The sequence below is a fragment of the Periplaneta americana genome, chromosome 4, assembly GCF_040183065.1.
Source record: "Periplaneta americana isolate PAMFEO1 chromosome 4, P.americana_PAMFEO1_priV1, whole genome shotgun sequence".
Classification (NCBI taxonomy): Eukaryota; Metazoa; Arthropoda; class Insecta; order Blattodea; family Blattidae; genus Periplaneta; species Periplaneta americana.
Window position 1 is genome coordinate 74,787,374 of NC_091120.1, and position 17,466 is coordinate 74,804,839.

At 35.8% G+C, this 17,466-nt stretch overlaps 1 protein-coding gene across 1 annotated transcript; it reads right to left on the minus strand.

The window, feature by feature from the left end:
- Positions 1-4,452: 4,452 nt before the first annotated feature.
- LOC138697951 (uncharacterized) lies at positions 4,453-16,820 on the minus strand. Its single transcript, XM_069823567.1, has 3 exons — positions 16,662-16,820; positions 8,541-8,670; positions 4,453-4,867 (listed from the first exon to the last, which is right to left on the minus strand). The coding sequence occupies exons 1-3, from the start codon at positions 16,734-16,736 to the stop codon at positions 4,656-4,658; spliced, it is 417 nt and encodes a 138-aa protein (XP_069679668.1). The 5' UTR covers positions 16,737-16,820; the 3' UTR covers positions 4,453-4,655.
- Between the last annotated feature and the right edge of the window lie 646 nt (positions 16,821-17,466).

Here is a 17,466-nt window from a genome sequence, read left to right on the forward strand (position 1 = left end):
TTATTTGATACTTCATAAAACATTCTTACGTGAGGGTTGGACGTTTCAAACTTGTTTTTGAAGAAATCTTCAACTACATCTTTTCGCAATTTTAATGTCTGCGATTTATCATTGGAAATAATTTTCCTTACAGCTTACCTGCGCTGATAAAAGTATTCGTATTGAATTAGTTCATAGTCAAATTCAGCTTTTCTTCTTTCGCGGTCATTTTTTGGTCCGGGTAGTAAATCTAAAGCGTCAGCCAACAATTTAAGAAAGTTTTCAATATTTTCCTCAAATGCTTTGTCGGTCATATCATCTAATTTGAAAATATCGAGCCATTTATTCATTTCTGTTTTATAAATGCAATTTCCATTATTTTTATTAGTATTTGGATAAGTCTGGTTTGAAGATGCACCAGTGCTATTTTTAGATATATTTGGGGAAAGCCCAACATGTTTGTTTGTATTATTCGTAGACGATTGGACAGTATTAAAGATTCTCTATATTGTTCAGGATGCGCTTTACTGATATGTATTTTAATTCCTTTGTAATACTGACCACAGAATTGGCATGATGTTTTGGAAATATTGACGTCTGTACTTACATTTGACATGAGTGTTTTAAAATAATTCACCAAATCAGATGAAATCTAGGATCTTGTTAATAGCAACCACAGCAGCCATGCAAATGGAATGTTTCGAGTGATAAAGGTAACATTACGGAATATTAAACAGTATCTCAGTAAAATGATAATTAATTTCGTAAGTTAACACGTATAATTGCAGATCACATATCACTGTCACGCTAGATACTTGTAAAAATATGAATAACTCCATAATAAAAAAATAAAAAAAAAATTAAAAAGAATGTTACAATATGCAAATAAACAAGTCCAGGAAACCAAATAGCAAAATTCCGTTTGCACTTTTCTTCACATATTAAATCAGATAAAAGGTCACTAACATTTGCACAAGTGTAATATGTAAGAATTTATATGAAAATTACAATAAAATAACAATAAGTTATGCTTTTCCACTAAAAACGAAGATAAATATCAAGCTCAATGTATATTGCAATATTGTTGTCGTCATGGTCATGAAAATTTTAATTATATAATGCGGGTATATTTATGTATTGGCATCTTCATCATCTATTCATAGAAATGATAACTAATAAAGCCACAATTACACGAACAAATTATCAATCACTGTCAATTAGTTATGGTCAGGTATCTTTGAACGGCACTATGTTATTGCACTACTGCTGCTGCTGCTGCTCCTGCTGCTATTCTCCAGTGATAGTCACATTATGTGGTGGAAATTCTTGAAGGAAAGACCTTTGTTGTTGTAGATGTAGGTAATTAGACAGATTCTTGCTTTTTTTCTGAAATTGCAGATTCTTCCCTATAGACGAGTTTTTCGACTTCTGTGTGGGACTTCGGTGCTTGGCATTTAATGCTTAATTTTATGTTACTCATGGACTAAATTATTTTGTATATACACATAATTTACAAATATTCTCGAAGATAAATGTACAAAACGTTTAATTTGTACGCTTTCGCTATCTTCCTGATCAGTTCTTCCTTTCGCACTGAAACTGGATTCAATGTTTTTGGATCATTCTGGAGATATATTTGTCCTTCCTTGAAATGAGGAAACCAGTGGAAAACTTTTACAGCATAAAAAATTGAGCTTGGTGCATCAGTATCGCAGTATCGATTACAATTTTACCTATCTTAATGCCGAACTTTTTTAACTAAAAAAAAAGAGTTAGGCCGTTTTTGCGCACTTCTTCAATTTTTAAGTATAAACAGAAGTTATAAGTTAGGAAGAAATTGTTTCATTATACGACGTTGCAGTTCCATTATTAATCCATACAATATGACGTGTTTTAAAATGAAAGAAAATGGTTTTTACTCGTCGTTCGTCAAATTCATAAGATATTTTTCCGGGATGCGTTCCTAGCTCAAAGATTGTTCTTTCCTCTTAAGTGATTCTGCACTGCGTCACTAAGGAAAATGGGAGTCACTGTCATATTTACCCTTTTATTAGAAATTTTTATGAATAAGGAAAAATTGTAGAAATACATCTTCAAATGAAATTATAATATTTCTAATTTCACAGACACAAAATGCTATTATTAATTTGGCATTATCTTATAATCTGTAAGAATCATTTATTTTTGCAATTATGCAGATATAAATTGAGTATTAAAGTATAAAATGAGTACCTACTAATATTTTCTCACAACAAAACCATTAAGAGGTAAGCCATGAAATGTGGTTCCAAATTGAAGGAAACTTTGCTGAGACGACTACTTCGCCCCTGAAATCATTTCTTTATTGTTACCCTTTGTAAAGCGCTAACAGGCGTTGGAAGTTGATCCTAGCGGATTTTCGATCCCTACACAGCGACATGACGTCACGTACCTTGACGTAAGGAGGGAGCGTAGCATTGAGTTCAATGATCTTCTGCAACTGACGCAAACTTCACGTTCAGTATCGGGACCGAAAATCCGCTATGTGCCTATTACACAATAGTGGATCTTTTCCATACATAACTTCTAAGTTAATGCTCCACACAATATACAGTATAAATATTCTGACGTCCTGACCACCACCCGCTAGACGAATAGCATACAAATTTATGAAAAAATATTCTGTGCTTTTGTAATACCGGGACATCATTTTGTTTTTACTAACATTTCCAATATTAACATGACTATACCTTTGGATTAACGACTGAGAATCGGAAACACTGTTTGCTACTCCCTTCCACGATTGTAGCTTGACGATACTAGTGTAAAATACAATACAAATAATTTTACTAGGTAAAGGAGGGAATAAAAGTAGTGCATCAATTTACGTAAACTAGGAAATGTACGATTTTGAGTTTGATCATTTTCGTTGTGTTTTTATTTAATCAAAATACAGTACAGTATTAACAATGAGTGTTTTTACTCACTAATTGAACTATCCAAGCGGACGTATTTATTATGCAATGTATGATTTACTGTCTATATTACATTAGCATACAGTATTTACAGTGCATTTAAATTTTAAAAATAATCAAAATATGGATATTTAAACAAATTATTGAAAATGGTGGTCGTTCATTTCGATATAGAGTTCAGTTCTTTTGTGCATATTATCAAAAACGTTTTCCAGCATCTCTTCTGAGATTGAATGTAATTATTTAATTCTTCTATCGTTGTAGGACGTTTAGCAAATACAATTGTTCCACAGTAATCCCAAAGGTATAATGCAAAGCATTGAAATCAGGGGACATGGGGGAGCCATAATCCTACGTCTGTTGAAATAATCCTGTATTGTACCTATTCAATAATTGTCAAAAAATACTTGCAACTTTAAAAAAACATGGCAAAACAGTTGTGTTACAATGGATCCCAGGACATTGTAATCTACATGGGAATGAACAGGCTGACACATTAGCTAAGAAGGGTGCCAATCTCAAAATAAACCCACGGAAACCTTTGTCATTTAGCTTAGTAAAACAATATATCAAGCAACTACAAAAAATAATCACCAACAAGAAATTGGACATAAACATTTCGCAACAACGTAGGAAATTACTGAAGGATATACCTCCTGAACCCAGAAGACTAGCAGTTGCAAGCTTTTGCCTTAACACTGAACATGACATGCTGGGTAAACACCTCAATCATCTTGGCATCCTGCCATCAGCATCCTGCATTTTGTGCCATCAACAGGAAGACATGGACAGAACATTTTTCAAAATGCCCTGCTATGAAATCCTCCAAGGAAGTCGACCGCTACTGGGAAGCCAGAGCCCGAATGTTTTTGATTACTTAATCCGTAGTTTTGTTCACTACTTTCTTGTTTTTTCCTCAGTCAATGATAGCAAATATCATGTACTAGCCATTAGACAAATAAATAAATGTACCTACTCTATAACAGAGTACCTTACATACCGGTACTGTCAATTCAATCTTCACTTCTGCCCGATCCGCAAGGATAAATTTGGTTATGTAGGGGGTCTTAGAAAGGGGGGAACTCACGTGACAATTACTTACTTAACGAGGCCCTTTTATTTAAATTATTTTAAATAGTATAATATTACGTAGACGTCCAATTCCTAACAGCAAATGTTTTCAGAAAAGAACTAAGACAGTCCAGTCACTATAGCCTTTACAGAGAAGCCAGCAGAAACGGGTGGGGGAAAACCGGGATGCGACGTAACTAGACGGACGCACAATACCTGCATGAAAATATGATTCAATAATGAATGTACTTTCTTCACTGGAAAATGTGATCATATTTCTGGAACGTACTATACTCTGCACTGTTTACTATGACCGTAAGACGATTTTGACTGCATATGCGGCCTTCGTTGTGCGTGGACGTTTATTAGTAGAAGGGGTGGGAGTGAAATACATTAAAAAACTCAGGTACAATAAAAATTGAAGAAAAAATAAAATGATGTCCTGTGCTTCTTCTGTCTGAAACGTACTTTAATGTCTCTTTCGATATCGTAACAAAAATTGTGCAGAAAATAGAGAAATGGACACAATTATGTATTTTTGTTTCCGACGGAAAGTTTATCCAATGTTCCTTGCGAGATAACATATTGAATATTCGGAGTCGTCATCGATTGAGCACAATCCTTGGTGCCATCTATGAAGTATAAGCTGAACTATGTCGTCTTCTTGCACAAACCGCCGCTGTTGGTGTCACAATCAAGGCCTTGGCCGCAAGGGCAGACGTCTGTGTACACGTTGGTGACGGTATACTTGGGTTTCCCGTCGTTTCCATATACTGTGGTATTAGATCCCACCTGATGAGGCCTGCAAGCGTCGTTTTCTCTAGGTGCATCTTGGCACGTAGGTTCGGTACCGCTGTATCGGCCTGAAATAAAATAAAGTACAATAATTGTATTCGAGATGTAGGTCTATAATGCAAGTATAATGCTGTCAGCCAACGGAGGTGACCATTTTTACCACTAGATTTACAACTATTTCGTTTAAGGGGTTAGCTACCCAGCTTATAGCAGTAAAATGTTTGGAAATATTCAACATTTTTTTCCTCCATTACTGTATCTTGCACAATAATGAAAATTGGTATGTACAAAACACTGTCCTTCTGCTATAAGAAAAAAATATTTTTAAGATTTAAAATAATTATATATATATATATATATATATATATATATCTTTTTTTTTCAAAATTCAAAATGTTACCAGTTCACTGTGCAGTGATGAAGCGTTTCCCTCATAACTAAAAAACTTGTTAACTTTTTCATGTTCTGTCTCTTTTATTTTATTGCTGAAACTCATGTTTACAATATCATGGTCTTTCAACTACATTACTTAATAAATAATATTCTTTTTATTTTGTGTAATAGAAAATACTCATATTTGACCATTTTTTTAAAATGAATTAATTTTTTTATCAGACAATCTATCAAAGGTAGAGAAGTGATCTTGCATCATATTGTAGATATGACATGCATAAATACACAAAAAAAAATTTCAACACAGCATGTTGGATAGTTTTTTAGTTTTGCGGGAAACGCACCACCACTGCACAGTGAACTGAATTTTGAAAACGAATGTAAATAATTTTTTTAAATCGTAAAAATATTTGTTTCATACTAGTGTTTTACACATACTAATTTTCATTATTGTACAAGATATAGTAATGAAGGAAAAAAATGTTGAATATTTTCAAAATCTTCTGCCGTAAGCTGTACCTAACTCCTTAAATTGAAGTACTCTACTATGATACATAATAAATTTAATTTATATTGGATTCGCAACAATAAGTAAAATTAAGTAGTATTATATACAGTAGTGGCAAAAGAAACCGGATCGACGGAATAATCGAAGTCCCCGAAATGAGCCACTACGCATGCCATGCCCGCATTCACAAGATAGCGAGTAATCTATTGAAATTGTTGTAGTTTCGACTGCTGACGTAGCCCATTTCGAAAGCCATTAGAAATTAAGCTGGTAAAATTCATGTTCTGGGAATAAGTTAATTAAGTAGTAAAATATCGCTGCAATCGAAAAGTATTGGGAATAAAGTTCAATAAGGAACAAAAAAAAGTTTCCTTCACAGGCAGTATTCCAGCCACTAAAGTCTTAGTTACCAGTCTACCGACGCTCTGGAGTGAACAATGCTCTGAAATCAGCTACAAGGTTCGGTCCGTTTTTTTTTTGCCACTACTGTACGTAACAATTGCCGTATTTGCTGGTGTACAAGAATACTTCTTTTTCGAAAATGGGTCTCAAAAACAGGATGTGTTATACGCCGATAGGTACTAAGTTTATGAATGGCTCCAAATTTATGGGATGCTGTGAAAACTGGGACAGTGGTTAAATCATTCGAAAAGTATGACATCAGTAATGCACTGGATGGTACAGAAAACAATTTGTTGTTTGACTCAGATTCTGATTTAGGAAAAGTTTCAAGTGATTCTTCATTTAGCTCTGTATTTCTGGGTATTCACAAAGAAGAATAAAAGGTATTCCTTCCCAATTAGTTTAGGTACCGATACTTGATGAAAATAGACCTACATATTATTTTATAATTATACATATAATGGCCCCTTTGCCATGATATGACTGAAAGAAGTTCCATTATATGTTAAATTCAAATATGCGAGCAAGCAATGTCACATTGCTCAATGTTTACTTCTGTTTAAAATGACTCGCTGCTTTATCTGAAAATATTTTTACCACCTCAATGTTTGGAAGAATCGCCAAAATTTCCGAAAACATTTTTCATAGACAAACATTCACTGCATAGCCTATTTGTCATGTGCTACATAATCTGACACTAATGCAGAGGATTTCTTCAGAACTTCCCTGTCACCTTCCTGTTTAAACCAGGCAACAGCAGTAAATATTGAGACCTGCTTATTGCTCCAATGGGCTGCCTGAATCTCATTTTGCTTTTTTCAGGTATAATTACTGCACACTTATCACCAGTTCACGTATAACTTCACCAAGGCCTTCCAAGTAACTAAGCACGCTGTGAGAATGAACAGCATAACAGCTGATAGCGCGACATGTCAGTCACTCACAATGCCGCTGCGGAAAACGAAATCACTTTAGAAGAAAATGTTCTAATACTTTTTTATTGGTCATGTAGTAATAACGCAGAATACCAAAGGAAATTTTAATCTGTCAGTTATTCTGCTGTGTGGAAGAGGTTTGGATGTTTCTTGTGACGGACTGACCGTAACTTACAGTACAAATAATTATAATGATTTTAAGTTATTTAGGATCTTAGGATACTTCAACTAATTACATATTTACTTCAAGGAAAGACCAAAATATAGTATACAAAAAAGACGGCTCGAAATAAAACAAATTTACGTGTCCAAATTGTGACACGAAACATAAGTATCTACGTGTTTTTTAAGCGTTTGGAATGTGACAAGATCTGCAGTAAGTTATAGACTAAAAGAAAGAGTATTTTAAACATTATCTTACGACATAAGGCGATTTAAAGTATAAAGAAACATATTTCTTCAACAAAAATACTCCTACATCAATTTCAAGAAATTCACCTCAGTATGACATTTTCGTGGAATTGCTCTATATTGTAAACGCGTTATAATATTCAGTGATCAAGCCAAGAAAAAAAAAGTGTACAAAAAAAAAAGTGGAGCGTCTTACACACACATGCAAATGCGGTAATTTCTCTTAGCCAAATATTTCTTCTTTAATGCCAAGTGGTTCATCTGATTTTTAAAACTATTATGCGTAATGAAAAATCGTTAAGTAAATTGTATGATGTTTCCTTTTGTTGTGCGCCGAGCCTTTTGTGGCCGAGCGTTATCGTGCAGCAAGACAACACCGGCAGCATTTTCACAGTGATTGAGAGATGCAGACGGCTGTCACACATTGGTTTCGATTCCAGGCGGCAGACTTCTACGAAACAAGGATACAAAGTTGATCCCGCGGTATGACAAATTTTTCAATTCCGGTGGGGATTACGTTGAAAAATAGCTCAATTGTTGTAGGCTACATGTTCCAATAAATTTTTCCATGAGATTGTATTTTCTTACTCTAAACGACCCCAGGGAAACTTACTTTCTGGATATGCCTCTTTAATTTGCTAAATCATAATTTATGACCGTAAAATTTATACGCCTAAATGAAATCAAATTACTTTATTTTGGGAACATAGAGAATATGATTTGTGTGTAAATCTAGAAAATCGAAATCTATCTCTTATTTGGGTGCACATTAAATGATTTAATTTAGCTATGTCTTCTGAATAATAGTTCTAGATAAAGTATGATCTCTTAATTGGTAATATCATTCTCAACATCATAATTATTGCGAATCGCGTAGAAGGACTAAGAAAGCACATGTCGCTTTTCCTTCACTTGTTTTTTGTTCCAGCTTTCATTTTCTGTAGTTCTATTTTTCATTCTCTTTTCCTTTCTCTGTTGATTTTTTTTCTTGTTTCTATTTTCGTTTCTTCACTTCCTCTTTTTCGTATTTGTCAGAAGATGAATTTTCTGTAGGCCTATGTGCTTGTCTTTGTCGTCTCGAGTATTACTTACCCAGCAAGCAGCATTTGTTCGGACCGCACTCGGAACTGTCTTTGCACACAGCTGGAGGTGCTTGAGCTTCTGAACGCGAGGACCATACGAAGACACACAGTGCCGCTAGAAGAATGGTAGCTTTCCTCATCTGAAAACAATTTAAATAATTCTGGCTATATATCTCATTACCTGACGACTTAAGTTGCAACATATTAGAGATTTCTTTGAAGAGTAAATACCCTGTACTCTGACCAATGAAAGAATAATAATAAAGTGATGTAAACCTTACAACACCAATTTGCAAACTGAAATGTACCACTTCGCTGCTGTCAAATATTAATGACACCATAAGGCAACAAACAAAAGAAATACGTTCTTCTCTTAGATATTTATAAAACTACATTTAAATAGTCTATATAATAAAAATAAAAACAGAGCGAGTTGGATCAGGCGGTAATGTTTGAGATCGGCATTCGGGAGGTCCCGGGTTCAAATCCCGTGGCCGACCAATCTGACTATAATTTTTTCATGGTTTCCCCTTAGTCACAAAGGCAAATGCCTGATTTCAAATTTGCATACCATGACGCATCATTACCTCAATCACCGATATCATAAACATTAATCGAAATCTAATATCAGTTATATGAACACAAGCCATCTTCAACACACGACAATAGAAACAGGAACTCAATAGTAAAGCGTTTATAAATAAACTTAAAAACTAAATTAAAAATTAATAAGAATAAAATGGAAATATTTCGCTAGGACTTTCGTGATAGGTAACGTGATGCGTCAGAGATTTCAAACCACGTGCATATATCTCTTCTCTTCATTCTCATTGAGGAAAAATTAAGTAGCATCGGTAGTGTTTACCTTCGATAAAAAGTAAACAAATACGTCTACACAGCCATTGGAACATTCGATATGAGTATAGCTCGCGCAAAGAACGATTACCGAAAAGCAACGGTGGCATAACGCTGTCGAAATAAAGAACGTAGCAAGAGAAAAATTCGAAGCTAATTAAACGCGCAATGTCCACACCTGTGGAGTAACGGCTAGCGCGTCTGGCCGCGAAACCAGGTGGCCCGGGTTCGATTCCCGTCGGGGCAAGTTACCTGGTTGAGGTTTTTTCCGGGGTTTTCCCTCAACCCAATGTGAGGAAATGCTGGGTAACTTTCGGTGCTGGATCCCGGACTCATTTCACCGGCATTGTCACCTTCATCTTTTTCAGACGCTAAATAACCTAAGATGTTGATAAAGCGTCGTAAAATAACCTAACCCAAGAAAGTAAACGTATGTTTACGAATGAAATATTAATACCGTGCGATACAAGTCACGTATTCACATGCAATGGAACAAACTAAAGTCGTAATGTAACTATCACAACGCAAGACTGATTGTATCGATGACGTTTCTCTTTCGACTGTACTCTTGAATATCATCATAGCCCTCTCTAGTCATGGCCCGGCCGTGGTAAATGTGGCAACGCCGCAACCCGTCCAATCAGCTCAGCAATGTACAATGTGTTTCAGTGTAAGGCGCTCTCCTCGCTTGTACATTTGCGCCTATATTTCCATTGCTATCATGTCTGTGATAACATAAACTTTTCATAACCTTGACAGATAGATGTAGGTAGTCTATGTGTAGTGCCGAGCTACGATAAGACAATAAAAGCAGAAGGATAATATTGTAAGTAGTTTCTGATTTCCTAGAGATCCCAAACTGCGCAGTAAATGTATTCGTTGGGTTCCACTGGCAGACTGGTCACCAACCAACAGATCTGTGGTATGAAAGAACATTTTCAGGAAAAGTAACTTTAGAAATACACCGCCAAGACGAAAAGACGAATTTTCGTAAACGCTATCATTCAATTCCGAATGTTTTTCCAAATTTTCCTTCACATCTAAGCGGTGTGAGTGGAACCAAATGGAAAAATCCGTAACAGAGGAGAGAAGAAATTGACAATCGCCTTAAAAACCGAAAGGAGAGAGGCAGACAAAGAGAACCGTGTGTAGTATTTTCCTATTTCTTTGGAAAATGTATCAAAGAAACTATCTAAAAACAAACTATTTAAAAACGAATCTTGTTGAACAGTGTATGGACTAGACGTAACTAATGCTCCAAAAATGGCTGTTAGCATTAGAATAAACAGGGATTTTAGTGCGGAAATGCACATGAATGGTGGACGTCTACCGAATGAAGTTTTTATATGGACAGCCTCTAACTTCTTAATAGCTGTAGAAATTCTTTGCTCACAGAATGAAGTCAGCTTCCATCACTAACAGATTTTTGTGATTGCTATACGTTTCACGAGATACCAACAATAAAAGCACTCTTGTATCTCAAATTACTGCCTCGCTAAAAAGTTTGAAATTGTTGCTGAAAACTATGAGAACTGTGATGAAAGCAGCTTAAAAAAGTTGATGTGTGATGTAATAAGTTTGATCTAATATTTATGAAAAACCTAAGTACGATGTAAATTCATCATCATCATCATCATCATCATCATCATCATCATCATCAACAGGGATTAGGCCTTTCGACCTGTTCCGTCCTCTCAAAGAAATAATTATTGACCTCTCCATCTCTTCGTAGGCCTTCCTCTGTCTCTCTTGCCTTTGGGTTTGTACTCTAGAACCTTTTTAGGAATACGGTATTCTGGCATTCTTTGTACGTGTTCATAATATTTTTCTTGGTATTCTTTTATTTTATTATTTAAATTGAATATGTTCAGTTCGTCTCTTATCGTTTCATTATATTGTCTGTCTGTTCTTCTGTATCCAGCTACCGATCTCAAAAATCTCATTTCTGATACTTCTATTTTGTGCTTTTGGTTTTCTGTTAGGGTCCAGCATTCTGAGCCATACAAGAGAGATGAGACTGCCAAGACTTTGTAAAACTTCAAAATGGTTTCTTTCCTTGTTTTGTTTAATAGGATTCTTTTAATCGTTCCACATATTTGATTAATATGTGGAACGATGTAAATTAAATTATGTTTTATTTAACGATGCTTACAACTGCCAAGGTTATATCAGCGTCGCCGATGTGCCAAAATTTTGTCCCGCAGGAGTTCTTTAACATGCCAGTAAGTCTAGTGACATGAGTCTGTCGCATTTAAGCACACTTAAATGCCATCGACCTGGGCCGGGATCGATCTCGCAATCTCAGGCATGGAAGGCCAGCGCTATACCAACTGCACCACTCAGGGCGACAGTACGATGTATCCTCAATAATTATAAACTCTTTTTTAATTTATATCCAGAATGCCAAGTGATATGATTAGACTGAACTTCATCTTGTCATTACCGCATCCTCGATAGCCTATCTGAGAAAACTTTTCTCATTGTTGAAAGCAGCGTTGCCAACCGTGGCCGAATTCGGCTAAACGTAGCTTAATTTTTAGTCATGTAGCTTGTAGCAGAATGGTCGTAGCCGAATGTCAAAATGTAGCCGAATTGGGATTCGATGGAGCGACCATCTGTGAATACTTAAATTTTATGTGTAAACACTTTCTTTCAACAAATTTATTTTGTCATACTAATACCCACCAGAATTTCCTCACTTCGTCATTAAAATTACGAAAACATACCGGTAGAAACTTTGTGTCACAGACTGAATTCTGAACAATGCGACCCGCATTTATGGCAAGGATAGCATTGCTATTTTCAGTTTTATTTTCCTATTATGTGAACAGCGCCTATTACCTAACTCACAATTTCTGTACTCGTGAATTTGCAGACACCCGTCAGGCGGTTTATTAGGGGTCGCCTACCCAACAAAAGTAAACCAGTAACCTGACAGTTCCTCTGTTTGTGAACTTCCCGGCACACAGCAGAGTTTTTAATAGGGGTCGCCTACTCCGCAAAATTAACCGTACTCCGACTTCTAATAAAAAGAAACTTAAACCTCTTAGATTAAAAAAAAAAACTGGCCCTTCCCACGCATATCTATCCCATTGTCCACTTGCTGCGACACTTTGTCCAAAACACAGTGTCCATGTGTTTATACATATTTGTCTACGTATTTATAGGTACATATTTACAGTTAAAATTTTAGCTAGTGTTATCAGAAGGATCGACTAGATTTCATTAGGTGAGATACTTTCCCTTTTTTATATTGGTGCATGGTTTGTAGATTGGGTTGAGCAACGCTTTACCAAACCTATAGAAGTGTCTTGATGCTTAGGCCTATGTATTGATTTTTCGGTTTGTAAGAAATAATAATGATTATTATAAATATTAACATTAATAACCCCATTAATAATAATAATAATAATAATAATAATAATAATAATAATAATAATAATAATTGTATTCGTAGCTCTTTCGAATTATTTTTATTAAATTAATATAACGGGCAATGAAACAATCGTTAAACGCAGCACATTGAACAACATATACGCTAATTCTTCAAGTTTTGAGCGTAGCTTAATTTCAGTCTTTGTAGCTGAATTTCGGGATGTTTGTAGCCGAATCGCTCGTGTTCAGGTTGGCAACGCTGGTTGAAAGTATCCCCTTCTTCAATATCTGAGAATAGACAGTTCTTGAAACATGTTGGGCAGTATTCAGAGTGTGAACATATTGTGAAGTTTCAAGTACTGTATCAAATTCAAGTAAAAGGAACTGTAAACTACAAAAATGGACGATTGTTTGGGATTGCTGCAAATAAAACAAATGATCTCGCGAAAAGTGTTGTACCGGAAACTTTTTTAATTAGTGCATTTTGGTAATTTTAAAAAGATGAAAAGTAATGACTTGTTGCGGTTAAACAACTTACAGGGACAGGTTCAGCAGAAATATGTGAAGATATCTTACAACAAATACATGTATGTGGATTGGAAAACATTGTGTGTCGTAACTGATAATAATAGGGTGAATCGCATAATGTTTAGAGAACTCACTAAAGATTCAGGAAGTCATTACTTTTCCTTTGAAATAAAAAAAAAACCATGTAGCCTACTGCTTTTCTCCCATTTAACAGCTATGCAACAGGATAGGACGGCAACTAACGTCCTGTCCGACGTTGCCACGTAGTGTGAGCCGGGCCATGACTAGAGAGGGCTATGATATCATTCAAGCTATCTCGTGACCTTTCCTGTCGCCCGCTCTTCCTTATCGCATTGTTTAATTCGCATTCCTTCCGTCGGTATTCCCTGCTTGCGAGACCATACCGGTATATTTTTTGTTATAGCTCATATTCGAGGCGTGATGGAATTAGTTTCTAGCATATTTAGTTATTAGACTTCATTAAAGTCGTGCCGGGTCGATTATAGAATCTCTGCGAGGAAGATAACCATAAAATAAACCATTGACTTAACAAGTAAATAAAGATGTGATTAAATATGTATCATGCGACCAAAGGACGAGCCGTATCGTAACCAGGTAGCTGCTGTTAGTTTCTTATGATCCGTTTTAGGTTATATTGCAGATCTGCCAACTTTTTTGCACAATGCGCTAGTCACCCGAAATTAGCCCACAACTTCCTCTCTTGGCATTAAAACAATAATCTTCCGGATTTAGAGGTGATATCATATCATTTGATTTGAAAGTTCTGTTTTCGACCAATTAATTTGTTTATTGTTTTGATACTTCTATTCGTATTTCTTAGTACATGACGTCACTGCTTTCTGTTACATAGTCCGACAACAATACTACTGCGTATGCGCTGTTATCTTTACACGGCTTAACATCACTGCTTTGTATTAAACATGAAATATGTAATTACGTCAAAAGTTACAGGATGAAAATGTAACACACTGTTGATAAAAATTTCTTGTGTTAATGATGAAGTAAAAATAAAAATTTACTGTAAGTATAGGCATACGTAGAGAAATACACTTAGTAACAAGAGAGAGTTTATAGTGAATAACAGAGATTTTCTTTTACAGATGTAAAAAATGTGCGGATGTTGGAGGCCAACATTTCAACATCTTCATTGATGCCGATAAGCGCTTTTGAATAAAGGTAAGTGTTTTATGTTTATTTTCAATGTATTTTCAAATCTTGTAAAGATATTCTCAAGTTGTATTTTGTAATTACATCTAGAAGACATGATCAGTGACCGTACAAGAAATATGCTTTTTCGCTGTCTTGCGGACCACATGGCGGAAGTCAATAACGCAACGGATAGTACAAGTACCTCTGTAGCGAAAAGGTTTTAGATCGGACAAATTATACAGGGTGTAACGGAAAAAAGTGGGCAAAATTTCAGGTATGGATTCCTCATATGTATAGAAGAAACAATTTTTACGTCAACATGGGTCCGAAAAGGCTTCGCTTGTGAGTAAGGCTTGCAAATACAGGGACATGATTTTATTTTTACTAACATTTTTAATATTGACCTGGCTATACTTTTGGATTAAAGGTTCAGAACCGTAAACACAGTTCCACGACTGGAGTTCGACGATACTGGCGTAAAATACAAACAGATCACTTAACTAGGTATAGGAGGGAAGAAAAGTAGTTCATCCATTTACGTAAACTAGAAAATATCGCGATTTTGAGTTTGATAATTTTCATTAGGTTTTTGTTTAATCATAATACAGTACTGTGTTAACAATAAGTGTTTTACTCTCGAATTGACCTATACATTCGGACGTATTCATTATGCAGTGTATACTATATGTCTACAGCACATTAGCGTACAATATAGAGAATGAAGTTAAGTTGAAAAATAATCATAATATGGATATTTAAACACTTTTTGAAGATGGTGGCCGTTCATTTCGATACAGGCGTCAGTTCTTTTATGCGTATTATCCCACTATAGACTGTTATACCTAATTCCAATTACCAGTTTCGTTCTTCGTACCAGTAACTCATGTTTAAATAATTCTGTACCTACTATATAAAAGAGTACCTTACGTACTGTAAATTCAATCTTCACTTCTGCCCGATCTGAAAAAGATAAAATCACTCAGACATACTATCTACTGTCCGTCCAAGTGGTTATATAGCAGGGTCGTAGAAAGAGGGGAAATCACATGACAGTTAATTACTTAACGAGGCCCTTTTATTTAAATTATTTTAAACAGTTGTATAATATTACGTAAACGTCCAATTCCTAACAGAAATTAATGTTTCCAGGAAAGAGCTAAGAGAGACTAGCTACTAGTCTTTACAGAGAAGCGAGCAGAAGCGGGTAGGGGAAACCGGGATGCGACGTAAGCAAACGGGTGACAGTACCTGTGCGAAAATATGATTCAAAATATTGAAAGCTCTTTCGCCACTGGAAAACGCGAATATATTTCTGGAACGTACTCTACTCACTAACTTAGTACTGCTTACTATGACCGCAAACGTGGCCTTGGTTCTGTGTGGAGAACGGTTGGAAGTTTACTAGTAGAGGGGGTGAGAGTGAAGTACATTCAAAAACTCGGGTACAATAAAATTGAAGTAAAAATAAAATGATGTCCCTGTATTATTATTGTTCATAGTGCACTCCAGTACGTTCGTTTACTGAAAATATTATGATGCATTCTGTTTACATTTATTTAGATGGTCTGTTCAAAATTTCAACCTCCTGCTTGAATAAGGAATCTCATCGAGATCCGAACATGCATGGCCCCCACGTTCACCAGATCTCAACCCATTGTGTTTCTTTGTGTGGGGCACTTAAAGTGGTTGTGTATTCGACTCCTGTGGATAATGAAATTGCTCTGCGTCAGAGAATTCTGTAAGGCTGTCAGATAATAAGAACTATGCCAGGAGTTTTAGACGAGACGGCGAACTGCGGCCTGTATTCAGGCAGGAAGTGGAGAATTTGAACAATTCATTAAAAGAAATATAAATGAAATTGATCAAAATTATTCCAGCGAACAAACATATTGTAGTGCACTATGATCATGCTTGCAAGCCGTACTTAGAAATCTAACATTTTTCGGACCCATGTTAATGTAACTATTTTTTATTCTATACATCATATGAGGAATCCATACCTGAAACTTTTTCTACTTTTTTCATAACACTGTGTAGATTATCGTCAGTCTATCCAAACAGTCGCCACTTCCAATCATACCACATTGTAGCTATAGGACGCACTTCATTCGTTGAGTGTCCTACGTAAAGAAAACTCACTCACTCACTCACTCACTCACTCACTCACTCACTCACTCACTCACTCACTCACTCACTCACTCACCTTGGTCAGAATTGAAATGGAAGAAACACGGAGAGATGTTCCAAAGGTATTGCTGTCTGCCTGACCACTGTTCATCTATCCATGGGTCTCGCTCCTTATAAGAAGCTTGTCCATGTAGAGAGGGTCAAGGTCGACCTGTTGCATCATAGGTAAGCTTTGTTTTGCCTTCTGTCTCCATATCCATTGAGGAAGAATAGCGTAACACACACAATGTAAACGTTTAAACTTACATTTGGCAATGCAAGTTTTAAGGCGCATGATGGTGAGATGTTTGAATTCTATGAAATCTACTTAGGCCAATACATATCATATTCGAAAGTTTCCACAGAAACGTGTTGTTAGTGCTTTTGATAGACTTTTTTTCTCTGTGACGTCTTTCCACCGCATTGCTAGTCCGTTCGTCCATATCTGTCAGTTTCTCCACCACTGCAGTTGTCTGTCTCTGGTCGTTCTGTCGGTTTGTCTGTCTATGTCTCTGACGTCAGTCTGTCTGTTTATTCATACAATAGAGCCATCAATCTGCACGCACACGTGAGCTGAAGCTTTTCTTCTAGTACCGTATTTTGTTTCTATTTAACACGTAAGAGTTAATTCGGAAAGCATGTTTACGAAATTACTACCCACATTTCTTCTATTTTTAATACGACTGTTACTACCTCCACTAACATCCAGTGGCAGTTTGTGGTATAATAATTCACAGGTGATTACAATTTATTTCTCTCTGTAAATTTTACAATCTCAAAATTGCTTTCAAACTATGCTACATATATTTAGCTCCGACAGAAATAAATAAGTAACGAAATAT

Coding starts and splice junctions, on each gene's coding strand:
- LOC138697951 (XM_069823567.1), bottom strand. CDS start 16,736: ATGAACAGTGGTCAGGCAGACAGCAATACCTTTGGAACATCTCTCCGT. Junction 8,671..16,661: donor CCATTTCAATTCTGACCAAG/GTGAGTGAGTGA, acceptor AATTGTTTTCAG/ATGAGGAAAGCTACCATTCT. Junction 4,868..8,540: donor GAACAAATGCTGCTTGCTGG/GTAAGTAATACT, acceptor ATTTTATTTCAG/GCCGATACAGCGGTACCGAA.